General features: G+C 43.6%; 1 protein-coding gene across 2 annotated transcripts in view; it reads left to right on the top strand.

Annotated features, from left to right (window-relative positions):
- LOC143353362 (uncharacterized) overlaps positions 1-23,368 on the top strand; it is a 487,736-nt gene that overhangs the window by 16,502 nt on the left and 447,866 nt on the right. For both annotated transcript variants that reach the window (XM_076786626.1, XM_076786625.1), the window contains exon 2: positions 12,500-13,196. In XM_076786626.1, coding sequence (XP_076642741.1) covers positions 13,185-13,196 — 12 coding nt within the window. In that variant the 5' untranslated portion in view covers positions 12,500-13,184. The remainder of the gene's footprint in view (positions 1-12,499; positions 13,197-23,368) is intronic.

Genomic DNA, 23,368 nt, shown 5'->3' with positions numbered 1-23,368 from the left:
AATATCGGCTATACTTTCTAAGACGATGATGAGTCGGCGGTTAGTCGCGCGGGGCCGCAATTAGTTTAATTAACGGCGTCGGCGGTAGGCGAAAGAAAACGGGTATCATTTGGCCGTCGTCCGATAGGGTTAATTACGATAAAAAAGAAGATTGTTAGAGTAACGGGCTCGCGTGAGAATGAACGACGTTGATGGATTCATCGACGGGCACCGGGTATCCGAACGTCACCGTCGCTCTGTCGTGGATCGATCAATTGAATCGGAGGAGCCCGAATAGATCCCTCGGATTTCTGCCAAAGAGAAACCGTGATTAATGACACGAAACACCGTTTAGAAGGCTGCCATCCGAACGTTTCGTCGAAACGCTCGTAGAAAGCGGTTCTTGCAAAAATAGCCGACGTTTACTTTTTTTTTCTCAATGGCCGTCGTCGATTTCGAAGCGACAAGGACGCCCCCTAAAATTGTCTACTATTGTCTGAAATTTAATATCACCTGTACATTATTTGCAACTCGTTACAATTGTCGAGAGAAGAAATCAATTTTTGTGTAACACAATTTCCATTCTGTGTAAAGATCTGCTGGTTAGTTATAACTATATCAGACCTGCGGTCGAAGCAAGTGCTCGCGTGTTAAGAATATCGTCACATATTCAGCCAATGTTTCGCAACGGCTCCTGTTTCTCGCGACTGCAGCAGAAAATTTAGATCGTGCATAAAGATGGACAGCCTATTCCATAGTTTAGTCATCGCAAATTGGAGCAACATGTCGTTTCCTTCCACTCGGTAAACGTGGTATAAAAATCGCTTCTGGCGCGTCGTTCTGCAGACATTTTTGCCCGGCGATGCACCCGGCTTCCTCTTCTAATTATAACTGACTCCGATTTAGCAATCGTCGGCCGGTTGCAGTGTGTTTGCGTCTCGTTATCAGCGATAACGACAGTCTGCCGTGAATTCCATATCGAGGAGCCCCTCGGGCGCTCGGCTGTTGCTTTTGTCGTCGGATGCGCCCGCGGTTTCATAATGGCGTCACGCGGATTGTTGTACCGCAGATTGTTCAAGTAATCGGCCGCGGCAATTAGCGACGCGACGCGACGCGACTCGACGCGCTCGCGTGTTCTCTCGTATCTGGTCCCCGCGCGAGCGTTTTACTCGCTAGTTCGGCGATACGGGGCCTCCACGCACGGCTACTCTGGCATTTGTCTGTCGCGGATATCTATACGAGCGGACTACTACGGTAGTCTTCAAGGCGAAAGGAGAGAAGGCCAGATAAGGTAATGTCCTGGCAATGGTACATGTGCTTTCGTTCACACGCGGATACCAGCGATCTGCGGCCGATCGTTATCTGCCCCTGTCCCCGTATAACACAATTATTTGCACCGGTAGTACAACTGGCCGAGTTCCATGCAGATATCTATTTCGACATGTCACTAGCCACGGTAATGTTAATGCATCGAGAGAGAGAGAGAGAGACTGGAAGGGAAATATGGAACGTGTCTTTATGGGTTCTGCGTCAAACCTGCTGGAAAACTCACAATCCGTTTGTAACCGTATACACGTCGCGTGTCGACGAGCGCCTAATCATTTTTCCATGCAAATTCAGCGAAGTGACGTTAACGCTTTGACGGTCGAACGTATCGTCGCTATACCGATCTTCCGATGACTATTTTTGGAGACGGAATTTTTGGGGAATCGTTTTACTAAACGGTAGTTTGCATTATTGAGAAAAGTTGCTGCACTCTTCTTTTATTAATAGACTGCGGATATTTATGCAAAATAAAAAATATTTACATTGACTGCAAGACACAGGAGCGAAATAAAAATTTCTTTCTTCTTTTAACAGTTTGACTGCCAAACTAGAAACCTCCAAAACTCCATAAAATCAAAGTAAATTATTTAATGAAATAAAAAATGAAAAAATTAAATGTATGATATTGTGTAGTCCTCCAAGTTTGTTGTGTTTTACAGATCCTAATCAGATTTGGTACAATGAATATATTAACGTAAAAATTCATTTTAAAACCTGGACAAATAATTCCGTCACCCATATATGGGTGACATGGCAGTTAACGTGTTAAAGCGCTGCTGCCCTTAAATCTTTTTAACATGTCCACTGCTTGAAATTCTGCTTACCCATTTTTGTCGTAAATGCATAAAATCCGCAGTCTATTTATTAACATTAGACTATCTCGCATTACATTATAAGAGAGGCAAGGATTTGCATTTGTCAACAATTTTTATCAGAATACTGCGAATAGTGTTAATGCATCAACACAGTTGATTCCGGCTCCAACTAACTCTCTTCAAGAACGCGATTAGAATACTTTCTTATCACGTGTAAGATAAGCAGACTGAAAGAACATTTTGCACAGCGTTAGCTGACAAGCTAAGTCCCCGAAATCGCAGTTTTACGACCACAAGTTGGACAAATATGAAATAAGTAATTCGTTGAACAACAAATCTCTCGTTGAACAACAAATATCATCGCGATATTAATGCGATCTCGCGAAAGTTGCACCGTTTCGTTCCCCAATTGTCCCCCTTCCTCTCGTTCCTTATTAACGTTAATATTCATAAACTTTCTACTCGTTATTGGAGCCGGCGAATACGATTACGCTTAAATAGCATAGAACAGTCTCAAAATTACTTTCGTAATTACGTTCTTTACGTCCTCGAAGCTCCATGTAGAATTGGGAAACGCTCGAGTGAAACTCGTGAGAGTATCTGTATACCATCCCTTGTTCCTTCCATCATTTTGTGGATAGTACGTCTCTTGCAACCTCCAGACTAATCATCTCTTCGTTTTCATACTTTGGAGAAGTCTTAACCGTTCGATTGCAGCGCTCTCTAAATTAAAGCCACAGGCGAACTTAATGTTGCAGAATATTTTCATTAACACGAGGGTTAAACGAGGCACCTACAGATGCAGATATTACAAAAATTGTAGATCTTTCTCTGACTGCGATGTGCATATTAACCCCTTGACATATAAATTGATTGACATTCGATACGACCAATCGCCCCATTTCTAATTTAACGTATCATCTGTGTTTAATGTATCTTCGAATACATCAGATACAGACATGTTTCTGGCATGGCGATAAACATGTAGCTGGCAATCGCATCATAAATGTAATTTTTTAATACGAATTATGTTCATCCACTTGGAGGTAGTGGACCAGTCACCCTGTTTGCAAGTTTCTAAAATCGTTAGAGCGCGAGAGAACTTTTTGCAGTCCACTCATTATCGTCTCTCCGCCTCAATCTTGTTCTAGAGTGCAATTTGCATCGATTCCACAATTCCGCTCGGAATTCGCGCTTCTCACGGGCCGGAAATTTTTCGCGGCCCTAGGCACGGTCCTAAAGGTGCGAATTACGCAAAATCCGTGGCCCTGGGATCACCATTCGTGGCACCCCGCGATGAATTTCACACTTGCACCTCGGCGTGGCAGCGGTGCGCTCACGCGCGCTCAGCTCGGTGCAATTATCCGAGGCGGTTGTTGCGCCTGTGGCGCGTGTGCGCGCGTACACGCCGCGCCGCACCGCCTCGGCGTGGCCACGCCACGCCACCGTGCCGAGCCGTGCGTCGGAACAGGTACAGCTTAGGAGCAGGTCACTTTCGCTGCCGGCTCGAACTGTTCCAGTCGTCGCACACGCGTGCTGCTCCATTCATAAAGCTATAGAGGCGCGTATACTATGGCCCGAAGACCGAGAGCCCAGCCCCGAGACTCGATTCCGTCCGAGTCCGAACCATTTGTCCACTTTTTCTCCGCTCGAATGTTCCAGCAGTTCTGTCCCGCGGACTTTTTCATTAAATTCGAGTGCTGACTGTTTGTCCGTTTGTACCGAGAGCTGTAAGAATTATACGGAGAAACGAGTGTCGCGTTTGTTAAAAATGATTTGGAGTCACAGAACGATGAAGTTCTGAAGCAGTAATTGAAGTATCGGAGAACAATTTTCTGAAAGCCATATAAATAATTATTAACCCTTTGCGGTCGTATCAAGTTTATGCATAGGTGTCGTGCTGGTCAGAATTAATTTTTGTTGAACGAACAGTGATACAAAAGAAAAACAAAATTTACTAATTCTTTTTTAATCTTTAGATATATGTGACACAAGAATATGTTTTAATTTTATGTAAAAATTATATTTTATATTTCTCCATCATTTAATCTTCTTTATATGGATTCTTTATATATGTTTATGGGGGTAGTGTAAGATCAGCATTATTCTTTACTGTGGTGGCTGAGAGCAGACATACGACCGCAAAGGGTTAAGTTGTAGAAAAATTTAAATGAATAATGTATTCGCTGACAGCGCCTCGCAAAAAGGCGTTAATCCTTTTCCACGCCCAATAACGACTGAACACTTTTGTCCGATTATGCGATCCGCGGCGAGCATGTGAATAATAGTTTCCAGTAGACGCTCGCGTCAATATTCTAATCCTGAATATCCAGTAATGGACACTCTGCCAGAGTGTACACTATTTTGAGAGAGCCGCGATAAAGCAATAATCATCCAGCTGACTGAAGTAATGACGCTAATGTGCTGCTTATTACACGGAAACGCAATATTGATGTCTAGTCAGCCTCTGCCTATTCCTCTTTCCGTAACATTTCACAAATCTCCGCGGGAGAATTAATATATCGACGTCCGAGTCATCAGACTCGATTCAATGGGCCGCACAAAAGATGCAGCGCCGTTGCACAACGCGAAATTATGGAAAATCCAGGCTGACGATTTTTACGGGACGCTCGATATATCACTGGGCGTTCGCGATTATGCGCAGTCATATTCGCGTGAAAGAGCCACGCATACAGGGTGAGTTGGAAATCTCTGCTGGTCACATAGATTCGACATAGAGAATTTCCACTGGATGCTTATTATCATCAGATCTCTACGTGAAATAAAAATTTTCATTATTTTTTTCTCTGCCTTTAATAATTTTCCTGAGATAATATATGGATATCCTTAAATTTTTCAAATTCTCATGCTGCTTTATATTTCACCTATTCATTGTTGTCATAAATGCATACAATCTACTTATCATCGATCAGAGAGTGATCGATAACGAAGTGTCTGAAAGCGATCGGATCTTCTGTTTCATTCATTGCTGTTTGTAGGTCGATCTCAATCTCAATTATAACTTCAGATGTCACTGATTCAAGATCGAATCATTATAAATCTGTGAACGTATTCTATTGTTAGTTATACTACGAGACGAGTATTCATTTGTACGAAGAAGGCCACAAAAATTGCGGGAAAAGTTCGAGACAAGTCCAATAATTCAATTAATAACCACAAACTGAAAAATAGATCCAATATTTTTGGTAACGGTGATCATTCTCAGCGAAGTGCATATTTAACGTTAGAAAAATGCGCTCTTGTCTTCACAAAATGATATTACAACAAGACATTGCAATATATTGTCACAGAATCACACCTTTCGACCAGTTTTTCGAAGACTTTCGGCAGTGTACAGCGAATGCAACCCCCGACTGCACTCGGACTGCACGCGAAACGTTTTTCTAGCGATTTTCTGGAGATGTTCAGAAGGGACACCCAGTAGAAGGTGCAGGCAGCGCGTTTATTCGTTAAACGCGAGGTTTCGTAACCTTTCAATTAAGAGTCGGAGAGTGCAACGCCGCCGGTGCAGCGGTTGCACTCGCGGAGCGGTGACCACGGGGAGACAGCTCCGATCGGTGCATCGGACGCAGTTCGTATTTTAAACGGAGATCCCCGGCCCCGACGATGATTTAGGATCGAGATCGATAAGGTGATGCCCGTCGACGCCTCTCGGGCCGGCCTTTATCGGCAGCATCGTCAGGGTGTTTGTCTCGCGATAAAACGGGCTGACAGCGATCGATCGTCCCGATCGACGGATAGATCGATAAATCGGCCTCCCTCCTGGATCTCGACGCGATCGTGCGCGCGCGCGCTCACGCGTTTCTTTATATGTACCTGGCCGCGGAGAAATACGGGTCGGGTATTATTAATGGACGGCCGATGCGTTTTCTATGCTCGCGGTTAGACGTTTTCTAAAATTAGCGTAAAGCTTCTCGCTCGAACACTTACCACCGCGTCTGATTGCTTCATTATTTCCAGCGGAGGCGCAAGAAGCCTCTAACTTTGCTAGAGCCGCAAGCTCGGAAACAGTTTCAGCTAGTTCGGTCTCGTTTGTCTCGATCCTCGAAATTGTTTGAACTCCGAGCTGCAACGGACAGCGATTTTTCAATTGGCCGGGATCTTTTGTTCGTCCTTTACCTCTCGGAGTCGCACGTATTTTAATATTTTCGTCAGTAGACCGCGGAGCATGAAAAATCAAAATTGTCTGCATCGATTACACGATACTGTGACTGAATAAAACTATTAATTCTCCTCACAATTTTAATATTATATTTCCACTGTGTCGTGTTTCACTGAATTTTGCCATAATTCCTGTTACCCAACTGAAAGGTGTACCTAACTGACAATGCATCGTGTTACGTGTAATTCAAAGGTCGAACAGTTGAAATTATTGAAATCGTGCAGATACGAACTTAATTAATAATCTTGTGGTTGATCCATACGATACAAAGGTTCGACACTTCTAAAACGTTCCCGCTCGCCTCGGTGTTATATAATATTTCTTGCAGTGGCACGAGTTTAGGTATAATGCATGCTTCAAGTGTTAGATCCATAAAAATGTTAACGGGGCTAACTAAATGGTCGGTTTCAGTCGGAAACCTATTTGTACCTATGTACTACGTACTACGATAGGTACTTGTACCTATCGGACAAGTTCGTTTAATGAAAACTGGATCTTTCCTGGTGTTTTCCGCAGAACTACGAAAAGGGACTCGCCATAGTTAGGCGATTACTCGCGCCAGAGTAACTGGCCGACATGCAAATGAGCTTTTATAAGTATCCATGGTGGAATTTCGAAAGAATTCATCACTGTTGCAAAACAGACCGAGGTATCTCGTAATTTTCAGCGTAAAATAAACCGAAGAACGATTACCTCAACCGGAAAGGTAGATTTGCGAAATTCCACCACGGGGGCAAAAAAAATGTAATCTGTATGAAGCGTGACTAGCGCCATTCGATTATTTAAGAAGTGGACGTTCTTACGCAACAACTGTGCACATAATTTCTTCCACGCGAGCTAAGTCGGTAGCCGTATAGCGCAAACCCAGTTGCACAGGGAACTTTCCTACGGTGAACTCTCGCTGTAACTTTTATTACGCTTCATTAGAACTTCTATTACACGCGCGAAATTCAACAAAACTCGAGCGGACGGCGCGACGGCATTACTAGGAAGTGTCCATGTATTTTAGATCGCTGTTAAGTCTGTGTGCTATACATATGTAGACTGGTGCTGACATTCCTATAATGGTGCACCCCTGTCTCTGTTCCTGTTATCCGTTTCCGTGTGTCACCGAGACGCCGTAAAAGTTGCGCTCGGCTAACTAAGTTTTATCGCGATTTCAGGAGAACGCTCGGAAACATTATCGGAGAAATAAAATCGAACGGTTCTGTGCACCTTTTATCGCTGGCAAAGAAGCATCTCGACAACTGATAGTGCCAATAACATTCGAAAGTCTTCCAATCTTCCGATAATCTATCTTTCTTAAATTGTTGACTGGATTGCAGATTATTCTATAAAAGAAAATTTGTTTCCAGCAACTGCAAGAAACGGAAGCCAGCTAGAAATTCTTCACCTGTTTAATAATTGGTAATAAGCCAAGATTAATACATTGGCAGTCTGAATTCTGTCAGAAATGCATAAAATCTGCAATGTAATCATAATTGCAATCAAGCGGGACTAATCTGTGTTTAATATAATTGTATTTTGTGTTTGACTTTCTACGAGACCTTTGTCAGGAAAATATATAATTCAAGTTTGAATGCAAACTGACTCACTTCCGGTATAAGAAATTCATAGAATACGATAATGGACTGCAAACAGTGCATCGTTTATCGAAGACTGCAGCCTCAGCGAGTTTGTATAAAATTCGCTTGATGGACAACGTGTCTCCCACGCATTTTCCAGACTGCATTTAGCATTTCCAATTAGGATTTTTCCAGGCTGTCTAGATGTGAACTCGTAAAAATGACGAGATCTAATATTTTTAATCTACGTCCATAAGGAATTATTCAACAAATTTATTTCTTTGGGTATATGTTATTAAAAAAAAAAAAATGGCTAAAAATTTTGGCAGCAGATTCTTGTTATTTTTACAAAGTAATGTAAAATAGTAATTTTTAGTACTCCGTAAACCTAGTGTTAAGCAAAGTGACGAATACGTTCGTAAACGTATCATGAAAATTTGTAGCGTGTCACCGATACTTCGGCGTTGACGTTTACGTACTGCTTATACCTTCGTACTTTCAACGTAAAGGAATTACGGAATAGCGTCTGTACACTACAATAAAGTGACATTTCGGTCCCGAAGTGTTCGCAGAAATCGAGACACAACCGTATCCCGATTTTGCGTTCGAGACTCGTCCAGATCTCCTTCGCGCAGAGAATTGCATTACGGTTGCAGGAGCGCAAGGGCTACCGTTACCAAGTCCGCTGTGAAAGTGCACCAACGAAAGTGCGAATACCAATGCGGTTTTTGCACACGCTGTGTACGAATTGTTTGTGCTATATTATGCGTGCCGGATCTAGAATTCACCGTTAACGTAGATCGTTTCCTTGAGACAACGGGGGCCCGCAAAGCGCGGCCTATGAAACGCAATCCGCCTTGTGTTGCGTTTTCAGTGCACGGATCGCACGCGGAGGAAATGGCCTGCGGTCTAGACGGGTCTTTAAACGTTTTGTAAAAATAGTTCACGACTACGAGGCGCGCAACGAGAAAATTAAATCGAAAAATCTGGAACATCAGGAAGTGCGATGCAAATGTTTTCCACTTAAGAAATCCTGCCTTTCTATCCCCCGATATTCGATTATCTCTTATTCTGGCGATAAACGATTCGCTCTTTCCTTCCAACAATCGTACGCTACTTTAAATATTAATCTATTAGCCTCGTGCACATTTTTTGCGTGCCTCTAACCGTCCATTTTATGCTGCGAACCGGCGAAGTAGGTTGCAACATAAAACTTAAAATATTTATATCTGCTTCGAACGACCTGTTATTATATTAAACAAAATTGCGTGCTCTTTCATCTATCGTTCCATTTATACTGTCAAGTTACAACATTATTCCTCCAATTCTGACCTAGCAAAATGAATCCTGGCTTCGTCTAACGTTGGCTTTACGAAGCACTAAAAGTGACTGTTTTACATTACTTTATAGAAATAAGAAGAATGCGTCTATCCAAATTTTTATAATCTCGATAATCGTACATTGAAAATTTTAAAACCCGTCATCTTGACGGGTCCCGTAAACCTAGTATTAAGAGCAACGAAGCCACGCCCTCTATTTTTTTTTCCTGACGTCATCGCCCTGAAGCGTGGCTCTCGGCGCAAATTCAGAGCGCTCCCGGGCCAAAGAGCACTATTTCTCACGATTCACGAAAGATCGCTTTCGATGAAGCATATACAAAGTATGCGAACAAAACAATGTTGTAAGTAAGCTTGCTAATACAACATTGAGAAAGCCTGTTGACACTGATTAGACACCAGCTCCTCTAAACACAATTCGACATCCCGATACTTCTGGACGCGAGTGTACAAGCTAATCAGTTAGCAGTGCACCTAACCGATATTACGAGCACATCACGATATCGTGTGGCGGCGTATTGAAAAATCGGCTATCTGATTCACGATCTGTGCTCTCGCGCTCCCTTCAATTAGCTCTGCCAATCGTTTAAACTTTTGAAACATTGTGTGTACTCACCGTGTCAGGGGATTTTAATGCGCTTGGTTATTTAGCCGAGCGATAAAGTCATTCCCAACAACTCGTAATTAAAGTATCGGGGCCCGGCTCGGCGCGGCGCGGCGACCGGGTGTAGGAAAGCGTAGAGTGTTTCCGCAAATTACACGGTGTATTAATAATAACGGGAGAGGCGGGGGAGCGATCAGATAACACCGGGAGATTTTCCCGCAAACGGTCCGGATAACAATCTTGTGTAATGCGCGCGGAGGAACGTTAATTAATGGACAAAAACATTTCGCAGCTGATTGGCTGAAGCGTGTTCGCCCAGGGGCGCGGTAAGTTAGAAATTGTGCATCTCGGTGTGCCCCGGCACCTATTTCCACGGCTATTAACGTTAATCGATTATGGCGTGACGGATCGAATCATTTAAATAAAGACCGGGTGCGTCACGGGCCCGGCCCACCAACAACTCGACCGCGCCCAATAAAATTGTCCGATTGCCCGTTGTTACGGTCCCACCCGTTACGTATGTTTTCCGATCGACGATCTTCCTCGATCCTGATCGAGAGCAACTTGCCGAATCCGCGTTTCCGTTTCCCGCCCGCCGGAAAAAAAATGATTCCACTTTCCAATCGCGGCAATTAAGCCGCGGATGTTCACAGGGAACGTATACTTTTACCGTCGACGATCGAGGAACCGCGATAAAATCAAATCGTTTCCTGCGTTAATTGCAAATTTTATGGTCGCCGCACAATAGCGTTCTCTTATAAATCTATGATACTTTATGATTTTTCCGAGATAATTGCATTTTATATGTGCCCGACGTCTTCTCTAGAAAATAGTTGTTAACGACCGAAAAATTACGCTGATATTTGTGTATTTATGGCAGTCACCATTTGTAGAACGTAAGACGATTTTCATCCAAAGATTAATGGAACAGTGATTTCTCTGTATATGTCGCCAACACGTGGATGATAAATGTCGCGGAATTATCCCCACTACCCCACTACCAAATATAAAATAATAAACTGCCTACCTCCGCGAGGAAATTATAAAGAAATTTAAGTAGCATAATGAAGCAATAGAACACCTTTTTCAAAAGAAAAATTTTCTGAATTCTTGAGGGTGATTAAATCCTCCTTTAAATCAGTGTCTAATTTGATCGTTCTGTACATTATGAGATAATAAACATATTCATTTTTACATTAATATTTTGTTTACATGTGCCGAGTTTTATCATCGTATTTTCTCATACTGTTTATGAAAGTATTTTCGACATTGAAAATGTGGATTATAACGATAGACACTTGATTTGCTTGATCGAATAATTATTTGTCAGGGACAGTAAAAGCTCCTTGTTCCTATTGTATTTCGTTTAGTCTTTCGCTGCAAAATTCCCGAGGCGTTCGCTCGCGGCGCGCAAATTGAAATCGCGAGCGCTCATTAATGCTGCTTACCGCGAAAATTTCCTTTTAGATGATATCGCCCTTGCGGTATCGTGTTACCGCGAGCTCTGTTAATTTGCGATTCGGAGCAGTCCTAATTGTGTGTAACTATTAATTGAATCGGTGCGGCGCGGCATCGGGCCGCCGGTTTTTCGACTGCGCAACTGGAACCCGTTTTCCCGCCGGCCGAGAACTTAGGTTCAACGGGACCGAGAAACTAGCCTGAAGCTGTTGTGAACGAAATTTCCATAAGAACAGTTTTTAATAAAAAATGTTAATCTAATTTGGTGATATCAGGTTTTGTGACATTTTCACAGAGATTTTTCGCATAGTTGAGCCTGAATTTGCGATACTCGTGTTAATATTTTACCTCGTGTCATTTTCGTTGAAGTGTTTCAACTGTATATAGGGTGTCCCAAATATATTGTACTTTTTTCAAATGGGTGATTCCCGAGGTCATTTGAAATAAGTTTTTCCTTTGCGAAAATTTGTTCCGTGCTTTCGTTAAGGAGTTATTACAGAAAAACAGAGACCAATCAGAGCGCGGCTACAATAACTCGCGCTGAGCCTGGCATCGGCATTGGTCGAGTTGGAATCCGTCCGCCGTAGCCGCGCTCTGATTGGTCCGTGTTTTCCGTGTTGATAACTCCTTAACAAAGCCGCGGAGAAGATTTTCGCAAAGGAAAAAGTTACTTCAAATGACCTCCGGAATCACCCCCTTCAAGGACGTACAATATTTTTGGGATTTGTATGCAACGTCAAAATTCTCTGTATTAATTACAAGACATAGGAGCTACGTAGACATTTATCTCTGTCCATAATAATTGAGTTGATAAACAATAAAATAGAATTTCTAAATTGTTCGAACGTGTTACCCTATATTGTGATCTACTTATATTTCTCATAAACGCATACAATCTGGAAATGGGTTTCTCGTACAGCTGCCGTGATAGAGCGAAGCAACTGTTCCGATAGAAATTCTCGCATTGATCTCGACCGGCGAGTGTTAATTCCATGATTACCAAGGGAAGACTCGAAGTTTGATGACTCAAATCGTTTCGTAATGACATCGTAGCGAAGTTCCCAGGCGTACAACTAGCAAAAATTTCACGAAGCACATTAATCACTTTGTGAATCACGGCGTTCTTATACAAATTTCGTCCACCGCATGATAAAACATGCCGTTACTAGTTAAGTTTCCCGCGATCGTACCGACTAATTTCTAATGCAGATACGCACGTTTGTATGTTGCAGGTGACGTACGCCGAACGGGCCAGTATTCATGCCAGTATGCCAATCAGATGCCAGTAGAGAGCCAGTATCTGTATCTGTTGCTACCTACCGATAGCCAATTGATAAGTTTACTTAGATAGTTACATTAATAGGCGATATAGTACACCAGTCTTTTGTTCGGGAAGAAAAACCGTTTGCCAAACGATTCTCTGTATACGTATACATACATACACATACACGCGCACGCACACAAACACAGGAACACGCACATACACGCACAAACACACACGAACACGACCACGCACACACACACACACACACACACATGTATTAGAGATAATCGAGAAGCAATAACGGACGATCAATTGTTTTTCTCGGATCACTGTACCCCATTGGATCCCCCCTCCCTCCCCGCATCATTTGTTAATCATCGGTTTGTCTGGCGAGCTGCTCGCAATCGGACCGGTGACCGGCGCGATTCCGAAAGGAATAGTTCTGCACACGTATTACCGACGAATCGGACAGTGCGATCGAGTTGTGATTATCGTTGTGAACTAACCGATCGATTTCTCGGCTGTGAAGTGAATTAATACCCCAGGAAAAAAGGATCGAAACGGAGAAAGGAAGTGAACAGCGTATACACGGGCGAGCACGGTGGCTGGAAACGCTGACTTACTTCGAGAGCGCCAACCTGCAATCAAGGTTCATGGTTTTCATGGTGAGTCATCGTATCTATTTCTGCTGATTCGAATACGGTTGTCATTTTTCCAGCCATTATCCCCCACCTTTCTAGAGGCGAACGGCAAACGGAAAAACCGGGAATGCCCGGTTTACGCGATCCTGCGGTTTCCAACATATTTGAGATAGTTCCGTCCGAATAGCATTCTCTGTTTATAAGAAAGACATTAACCCTTCTGCGGGCAACCCGGCACTCATTTATTACAGGCTCTTTAATGCTCTCGTATTAGATGTACCGTAAAACTCTGAATGTCCATTCTGTACCAGCACAATAACGGCACGGCAATCATCGTTTTATCGCTTATTCTCTTCGGATCGCTAAGAGATTAAGTTCATGTTAGGAACAGTATAGTGAGATTAATTTTTAATTGACGGGCTAAAATGCTGAAGTTTAATTATCGCAATGTAACGGCTATCCTCGTGTTTTCTTTCTTTCTTTCTTTTTTTCTTTTTTCTTTTTTAATTAATTGCAAGATTCTTCGAGGAGGAACGGAAACGATTTCTTTCCTTCGTCGCGTTCCCTTTTCTCTCTTCGGGCAACAGATTACGACAGGAAAAGAAATTTGTCGGAAACAGCCCGAAAAAGGTTTCACAAGATTTTTACGCATGATTTCTCGTCGTTTCTGCCATTTGCTTTTGGACGCCGTTGCCGGTCGGCGGGGTCCCCTCGATTATGAATCGGCGAACGACGTTCCGGACCCGATTTCATGCAAAGTTTCGTCCATCACGGGGACACGGTTGTGCCGCAACTTCCACGAAATATCGCACGTGTCACGCGCAATTTGCATAATGCGACATCGACACTTCGCCGATGTGCACCGGCGACGTTATCTTTATACGCGTTGTATCGTTTCATATCGCGGATCATTGGATTATCGAGCGGACCCCGGCTTAAACGGAACACCCGATAATGGCGAATTCGAGGAACTGAAACTGTCTCGTAAATATCGATAAACAAGGACTACCGAAAGTATCGCAAACTTCTGCCGGGCCGGGCAATTTGTTTTCATAACGTGGCTCCGCGGTTATATTCGGTGCCCGTCGCCCGTAACCGTTCAGATAAAACGGCTACGCCGAAATGCGCGCAGTCCTTTGAAGCAAATGAAGCGCGCGGCTCGAGTTTCTGCGCATCGGATGATTAATTTTAATCGGTTCTTTAATTCTGTTCCGCCGAACTTTAATTCGTGAAACCGGTTTTTTCGGGGAAAAGTTCAGTGTTCTGAAATATGGCACAGAATGGCCGATTTCGATGAAAAATAGGGCGATTAAATTTTGTAGGAATTTATTCCGGACAGTGCATCAACAATATATCGATTCTGTATGCGTGAAAAACATCAGAAAATTCATAGTCTCTGGCCCAATGGCCAAACATAGTCAAAATCGTTGAAAAGTTAGGTGAAGCATAGAAACTTATCCTAGACAGTATATTAACATCGAATTTGCAAAACGGAGAATATTTTTCATTCTTTGGTCATTTCGATAAATTATTTACCCTAGGCCCACCGAATGGCTCAAAATGGCTTATTCCATCGAACAGTGATTAAACTGGCATAATACTCGTTACCGTTTTTATATTCGTGTTGCTCAGTGTCAATTTTATAGATCCAAGAAATCCAGACATCTCGATCGCAGTAACGCGAAATGTAATAATTTCTTCGCGTATTAAGTAAACTCACAAAGCCCGACGGAGCTAATAAAATCGCTTGGAACGCGATTTTTATCTTCACCCGTTGATTCCCTCCGCTAATGTTCTCTGAAAAACATAAACGTCTTCGCCCTTCGCGAGAAACGCTCGGCGAAATTGGCCAGATTCGGTATGGTTGTCCCCGCGGGACGGATCATTAGTGGGTTTTCCATTGAAAAGGGGAACGAGAGGTATGAATATTCATCGTCCATTTCACTTAGAAACTGCAGCCTCGTGTGAATATTATTATGAGGATAAAACGCATCAATCTCTTCCGGTAAGATGATTACGGGATAAAACCAACATCTCTCGCCGGCCTCTTTCAATTTATAGCGTAATGATCGCTGTGAAACAACGATACTCGAATCTTCATTTCTGTGGTCTCCACGACAGAACTTTGTATAATGAGCGTGTCAGCTGTAAATATTCCAGACAGATGTTTAGAAGATAGAATAAATATTTTATGGAATTATTTTCATTTTGTACGAGAGGAAATCTAATTCCCCGCTGTTTGATGGCCTTGGTGCAAAGATGAGCTTGTCGATTGCGTGCATTAGGAACTTGCGAAATTCATTTTTCTCGAGATCGTGGTCCCAGTTGGTAATTATTTCGAACTTTTGGCGCGCTGTGGGAAAAGCTGTTGATGCTCCAAGGCGGAGACCAATAAATTTCGAGTGATTTTTACACGTCCGAGGAAGAAATGTCGCAGATCGAATTTCACGCAGCGCCGAGGGGAATCCGCAAAAGACGCGCACGAGCGCGCGCGTTAAAGGCCCCCTCAATTTTCGGCGTTTCGTTGGAGTTTATCCGAGCGCGGGGGCCGTATAGTGTCTCCCCTGATTTAATTTGGCCACGCTCGACACCTTTAATGCAGTCGGGTACAGCGTGTTACGCAAATTGGCCGATGGCGGTTGGAGCATAACTTTCGTGGTATACTCCATAATGCGGCGAGCTAATTAAGAAAAGCCCGGATAAAAGGGTCGGGGCTGCGGCCGAGAGCGGTTTCGGGACCGTTCGATTTCTTCTGTGTGCCATTCCGTCTGGTTATTCCTGGCCAGATATTTTCGAGGGTGGGAAAGGGGAGAGGAGAGGAGAAACGTGTGGTACAGGACCAGAGGAACCAAAAGGAGAAGGGGACCGGAGGAACCAAAAAGGAGAAGGACACCAGGGGCTGGGGAACCCGGCGGTGGGTTACGGGTCAGCCACGGTGGAGCATTAATAATCGTTTACAATCTTTAAAGCAGGGTGTGGCGAGTGCGTTAACCCTCCTCTTATTCCTCCTCTTCCTTCTGTTCCTCCTACTCCCGGTCTCTCTATCTCTCTCTCTCTCTCTCTCGACAGAGAGAGAGAGAGAAACTTTTTCTTGCTCTGCTACTCCGAGAGATGGACCGAAGTCGGGCCGGGTCGGGCCCAGCTGGCAAAACACGAGGAAAAAGTACCGGCGCGGCGCTGCCTTCGTAAACCAGTTGGACGTATATATCGTGGAAAAGGATAATCAATGGTGAAAGGATACATCCGATGCGTAGTCGTTTTATCGCGATGACGATTTCGCGCGGAATTTATGCACGGATTATTGAAAACCGCCGTGGGACCAAAAAGAACCTGCCCTTTGCTGGGGGTCCGCGATAAATGACGTTTTTAGGGTCGCCTCCTGCGGATAGTTCTTGAATTCGGCTTTCTAACACCGTGCATATATCTCTGGAAGGTATATTTGTTATTCTTGGAACTCATTTTTAAACACACGAATTTATAAACGATCGTATCGGGAGGGATGTACATACCTTGCTGTAGCATTGTAATACTTAGACTGCGGATATTTATGCAAAATAATTCCTACATAGACATTCGTCTGTCTCCTTGACAATTTTAATGGGTTGCAAATAGTAAATTTATTAATACGGTTACTTACTTGATTTTCGTTTCTTTGAATAATTATTCTACGAAAACGTAAACGCACTGCTCTACAAAATGTGAATCAGTGCAAAGTTCTTCAGCCAATTAGCCGTTCAATTGGTCATTTTCTATCTAGATCGAGCATTTCGAGCACCGATCGGAAATCGACACGCTGCACCGTTGGTTTAGCTCCGCGCTGTTTAACGTACGGTTTAGTGCACTTAACGCCAGGTTTTTTGGCATCTTGTTTCGGCGTGCAGCCGCGAAGTATGTGTATCAGCGTATATTCGCCGATAAAGCGAATTTATGCGCGGCTCCGGGTCCGCGGCCGGGCGTTCGTTATCCGAAGCACGGACGTTTAGATACACCGATGGTTCATTTCGGAAGTAGAGGCGAGGATTAAAACTGAGAAATTAACGTCGCCGAGGGAAAAACCCGACAAACCGGTATACAGCGACCGGAGAGCCGTGAATTTCGCGGAGCTTGCACCTTGACCTCCTTCGAGTAAACATTCTTTAGCGAAGGGAGGGAATTAAACAAGTTTATCTCGCCTGTATTTATTTAATTGCTCGTTGTCGCGTTCAGCTCCGGGGACGATTTATGAAAAAGAAATTTTCGCCGCGTACACCTGCGAGAGGATTCGACTCATCCTCCGGGCAGAGCACCTCGATGGACTCTGGCCAGCCATTTTTCAGGATTTCAGAGTAAGCTCATCTTCCGAATTCGGCGATGTTTCACACCGGTCCGCGGAATTCGAGAACAGAACCCCCCTCGTGTAAACGATACCGATTACGCTCACAGTGAGTGCAAGAGTTCCTCACAGCTTCTAACAAGGTTCCCAAAATTCCAGTATATCAAATTTGCATCGATTTTGATCAGTGGGAAGCGATAATAAATTAATTCCACCACCCACACCGAAATTTCTTATGAAGGCAAGTGAAACGCCTTCACGGTTACATGGTTGTAACATTAAAGAAATTTAATTTTTATGGGGTGTCGCTATGGCACAGCAGTCCGATCGGTAAAGCGCGAAGTAAGATCGGGACCGCTTAATTCGGGCGGAACGCGTGTTCGACATTCGTTGACAAAGGTCGAAGCAAATCGTGGCCGTGCGTGTAGGGCCCGGAATTCCTGGGGGCCCTTTCCCCGGCGGCGCATTATTAACGACATCGATAAATATGCGCGTTCTTTTCGCAAGTGCGACGAATCGGCGATCGGGCGCGTCCAAGCCTTGGTCCCGGTCCCGGGTCCGGGTTCGGGCCCGGGCTCCGGGGGCCCGAGAAAAAATTCCCCCCCAAGGAACTTGTTCCGCCAGCATGTGTGCCCCTATCGGTTCTCCCGTGAAAATCGGTCGTCGGCCCCATGATCGCGTTCCACCGCAGGATCTCGAGCCCCGGCCACCATTAAGGCGATCTTCTGGTCTAGAAACATTTTTGTTTTTTGCGTTTTCTTAAAGTACGCGCCCTTAAAAATATGCTGGCAAAAGGATTTGTTAGTATTCGTAGGAATAAGCAAGTTATGTATGCATTTTTTTCGAAACCTTAGTGCGATCAGCTAAAAATTTTCAGAAAATCTGCAGAAAATTTTCCGATATCGCATCGACTAGAAACCAATAAATATCGACATATTTCTATTTTTATTGATTATGCTAAATGAGAAGAAGAAGCCTGGAAAACCAAATTAGAATTCTGCCAATTTGATAATTAATGAGATATCTTATATCTTTGGGTCGTACCATAACTACGTTCCTACTAATTAAAACGTTGCTTTTTTTTATCACAGAGCAATAGGACGGCCGGGATCGTGCCAGCCAACTAGGCACACTTGTTTTATATTACCCTCTTCGAGGAACTCCCATAATTCTAAGTATTTGGACTTCCGAAAATTATGTTGTACTGCTCTCTTTACAAAAATCTCCAAACGTGGTCCTGGCAGAATGACGCTCCATAAGAGCCCCTTAAACTGCGCCGCCACCTGCAGCGACGGATCAGCATATTTAGCGTCGAACCGAATTTAATAGAGGCCATCGGTCGGGCGTGCATCACCGGTTGCACTCGCCAGACGCATTAATAATACTGCAAGGGTCTCTCGCGAGCGTTTAGCATGCACGGCAACCCCTCGCGGAACCCGCTTTTCGAATTCAATCCGCGTCCCCCTTTGCCTCGGACCGTCTCTGTTCGTTTACGAACAGCCAGATACGCTTATGGCGCTAAACACATTTGCATCGTGACACGCATAACACCGCGTGCCACGGTTTATCGGTTCACGTGACCTTCCACGATAGATGCGACGCACAGTTTCGCGGCCTTCGGCGAGATCTCGCTTCCTTGGTTCCGCGTGGACCAGCGAGATGCGATCGTGACCCTGGCGAGCGGTCGACAGTGATCAGAAAAATTGGAGCACACCGGGTGACGCGGAAGTAACCGCAGAAATCTTTATAGACGCACGGAGTCGTTCCAAAGACGTGTCTAAGAATAAAATCTGACAAATCAATGCGAAAGGAGTGCAATACAGTATACTCCGGTACAATAAAAAAATATTTAAAAAGAAAGATAGCTTTAAGTTAGAAATAAGAGTAGGATAAGACCGGAGTGAGGTATAAAAATTGTAACCCTGAGGGGAATCAATAAAGTATCTATCTATCTGTAACGTATATAACAGATATTGTAGATATTTTTACATGTTATAAGTAGACTGCAGATCTTTATGCAAATAAAAATTTGTTGCTTCCATCAATAATGTATATATCGATACGGTTAAATGTCTAAATTGTTTGTTTGATGTTTACTCGATTTGAACATACACAAATGCATAAAATCCGCAGCCTAAGTGCAAAAAATTCTACATTGACGTGCATAAGTGAATATTGCTCTACAAAAATAAAATTTGAGGGAAAAAAGCTGAAGCATGAAGCTTAATTACTAGACTGATCGGTATGCAAAATAAAAAATGTTTCCATTGATTGCAAGACACAGAAGCGAAACAAAAATATGTTTCTTCTTTCGATTAGTTTATTAAGCTGAAACCAATACGCTGATGTCCTTCAATTTTTTAAATATGTCCATTGCTTTACATAAAATCCGCAGTCTACTAATTACACAGGAGATCAAGATCTTGAAGAAACACATTCGTCGCACAACGAGTTTGTGAAAAATCAGTCGCGGGGAGGACAAGTTCGGTGTCACGGTGTGGTCAAGCGGGTCGGTCCGAGTAAAAACAGATCGTTGATATAAACGAATGGAAATTAGGTATATTACCAGGGTGCGTTTTACCAGGGGGAACAAATGGTATCCACCGTATCGTCTTTGACGGGGGGCATGCATCACTTTCACGAGGACTGGGGCCCGGCACGCGGTTGATGAATCGTGGCACGGTGTTCTTTCATTTTTCACGCGCCGTAGCGCGCGGAGGAACCGTCCCTTTGGTCCAGAGGCTTCGATGTCCTCGAAAAAACAAAAAGAAAACGAACAAAAGATTCGCGAGACGAGCAAAACAATGCCTCCCCGCAGAAATCCGCGAGCAGATCCGCCGCGGCTCACGGTCGTTAAGGCAGTCTCCACCCTTTAGCGGAATTTATTCCGGGGGCATTCACGGCTGTTGAGTATCCCCACCGGTTGCCGAAGATATACGACCGATAAACGTTCATTTGTGACGAAAGGCAATTTTTATTGACTTCCCCGGCGACATAGCGCCGAGTAATATCGATATTTATGGTGCACTTTAGAACGTACACAGTATAGAACCGACACAAATAACGCTTAATGTTGCGTTACTCAAACGTTATCGGCGCCCACGTGATTTTCATATTCGAGACCGGCGCGCACGCCGCTCGAGTTTTATCGCGAACAATGAAATTCTATTGTCCGATCCGGAAGGACGATCGCGGAGATTCCGGGGCCAAATGGTGCTCTAATGCACAGAGGAATTCGCAGATTTTCTTGTACACCTTCGCTTCGTTGTTATACCCCGATTTTACAATTATGAGATCTAAAGTGCACTCCAGTTTTATAAGTGACGGAAGATCACGCAAGGAATTCTGCCCGCCACAAAAATTGTTCCACATTGAAAATCGTTTGCTACGACCACGGTGGAACGAAGAAGGAAAATAACTGAGCGTGCCAATTGTCCCTGTTGCTCTCGATTTTATGGAGAAATCGTTTCGGAAATGGTTGTGCCATTTTTCGACAGAGAATTTTCTCCCATTTTATCTTTCACGAAATTTCCAGATCATGCGTATCCTTAACACTAAACCTACCAAGCCCGGTCAAATTGAGCTTTCCAAACTTCTGCGTACAATTTCGTACATACAATATTATCACATCGCTATTTATCTTTACGACTTTTCTTAAAGTATGTATACAATGTATTTTTTTTTTTCCAAGAAATATGTGTATCTTGTCCTACGTACCGCGGCCGGTCAATTTGACCGCGCGAGGTAATATGGCATTTACTCTTCTAAACCTAAACAATCAGTATAAAAGAAAGTCTATTCTCAATGTGGCATGATCAACTCAAAATAAATGAGCCGCCTTATTGAATGAGCCGCTATCAAGTTACGCACGTGCCTGGTTGATAATACTGTTTCATGGCAAATGCATCGAAACCGCAAAGATGGACGACACAGTATAATTTTGTGAATCGATGAGAGAGTATCGCAGTATTTTTTGTATAATGGCAATCATATAAAACTAAATTTGTATCGTCATTTTATGGAAGTATACTAACGTCTACTAATTCATTCAGCAACGAATTCACTATTATCTACGTTTAATTATATTAACAACAACTTTTTTTAAGCGCCGGTCATTTTGACCACGCACGGTAGAAACAGATATACAAGAGGTGTCGGTAGGTTTAGTGGTAAATGAATTACATGGCAATTAGTTCCACTGTGCGACGTCCGCGTAAAAAATCGTTTGCATCGACGACGGCCACTCGCGGACGTTGCGTTGCCCAGGAGAGATGGGAGATTTTAATTGGTCGAACGTAAGGGCGTGGATAGTGTCTCTCCAGACGTTCAACAGCGCGAATAAAGATCGAACACGCGGAGTCAATGGAAAGTTTCAATCGTTCTCCCCCTCGGTGTAATGTATTTTTAACCGGGTCCTTAATTTTTTAATGCGAATCTTGGGCGGTGGGCGAGGCCCCGGCGTGGTTTATTCACGACGAACGACCGTCGCGTCGTCGGAACCTGGCGAATCTGAAATGTTAAAAGTGGCCCAACGTTTCCAATCGGGATTCCTGTTTCAGGCGTGTCTCGCTCGGGCACGTCGGCTTTGTCATGGCTTTTTTCTTTTTTATTGCACGCGCTCCGAGGCAATAAACGAATTCTCGTCTTTTTACGATATCCGCTCTAATATCCCGCTCGGCTTGTTTAATTGCGAGTCGACGCGATGAATACAAACGATCGTTGCCGGAGAGTGCTCGACGAATCGTGGAAAGCACAACTGCCTGCAGTCTTGTTTAATTCTCTAAATATTGAAAAAAAGAGCGGAGGAACATTTTGACTCCGGGGAAAAAATATATTCATAATGACAGGCCTGGTCTGTTGAAGTTATTAATACACTGCGGATTTTGTGCATTTATGACAGAATCGAGTAGATGGAACTCGAACAGTAGGAATATTAAAAGAATATTAAATCTGTTGAAATTATTAAATCAAGGGAGGACTTTCTATTCGGTTTCTGTGCCTTGCAATTCACCGAAAATTGCGATTTTGTGCAAAAGAGATTTTTGTTCGTTTTTAACAGATGTCAATGCTGCGTTTAGTTGTAAGTAACGGATTGCAAATATCGTTTCGCAATTCTGTTAAGAGATTGTCGATTATTTCGACAATTTGTGCAGTCTCGAGGACGTTGAAACGAGAATCCGCAGATATTTGAGCAAGCAGATTCGGTGTGGGTGGAAAGTGGACCCCGTTAGAGTCTTCAATAGTACGGTACGTCGGCCGATCGACGTGTTAACGTTTTTCTCCGAATAAATTGTTTAGGCCGCGCGTTCTCATGTACGATTCTTATTGAGGCGGCAAGGCGTTTTTTGCGCCGGCTCTTATCTGCTGTCACGATGCAGGAAGATGTCACAGCGAGCATCGCGCGTGTCGCCCACGCAATCTGCGTACACCGGTTAATTGTTCCGATGGATTTAACGTTGGCGTCCGAAATAAATGAATGTCGCTTGCCAAGCCACGGCTTGCGATGCAACGGGATATATACGGTCGTCACGGATTATGTTCCTCTGGGCGTGTCGGGCATGAGTCAGGCCGCGAATTTGCGGATTCTTTTCCGAAACAATACTCTCCAAACATTTCACGACACCGTTTTCGTTATTTCTTATCGCACAGTTTATTGGTTCATAGTTCAATCTAATCGAGTCTAAAAATGTTTTAATAAGAATCATCCCTTTCTTTAATACATTTCATATGAACATAAAATTGAATCTGCCAGAAAATCTTGCTTATAAGTAGACTGCGGATCTTTATGCAAAACAGAAACTTTCCACCTGAACTGCAACAAATTGGAGTTAACTAAAAATTTATTTTCTGTCTTAACATGTTCAATAAGATGAAAGTAGCATAA

This window comes from Halictus rubicundus, chromosome 4 (genome assembly GCF_050948215.1).
Source record: "Halictus rubicundus isolate RS-2024b chromosome 4, iyHalRubi1_principal, whole genome shotgun sequence".
NCBI classification, from domain to species: Eukaryota; Metazoa; Arthropoda; class Insecta; order Hymenoptera; family Halictidae; genus Halictus; species Halictus rubicundus.
The sequence above is the reverse complement of the archived record's forward strand: the minus strand, read 5'-3'. Positions and strand labels throughout refer to the sequence as shown.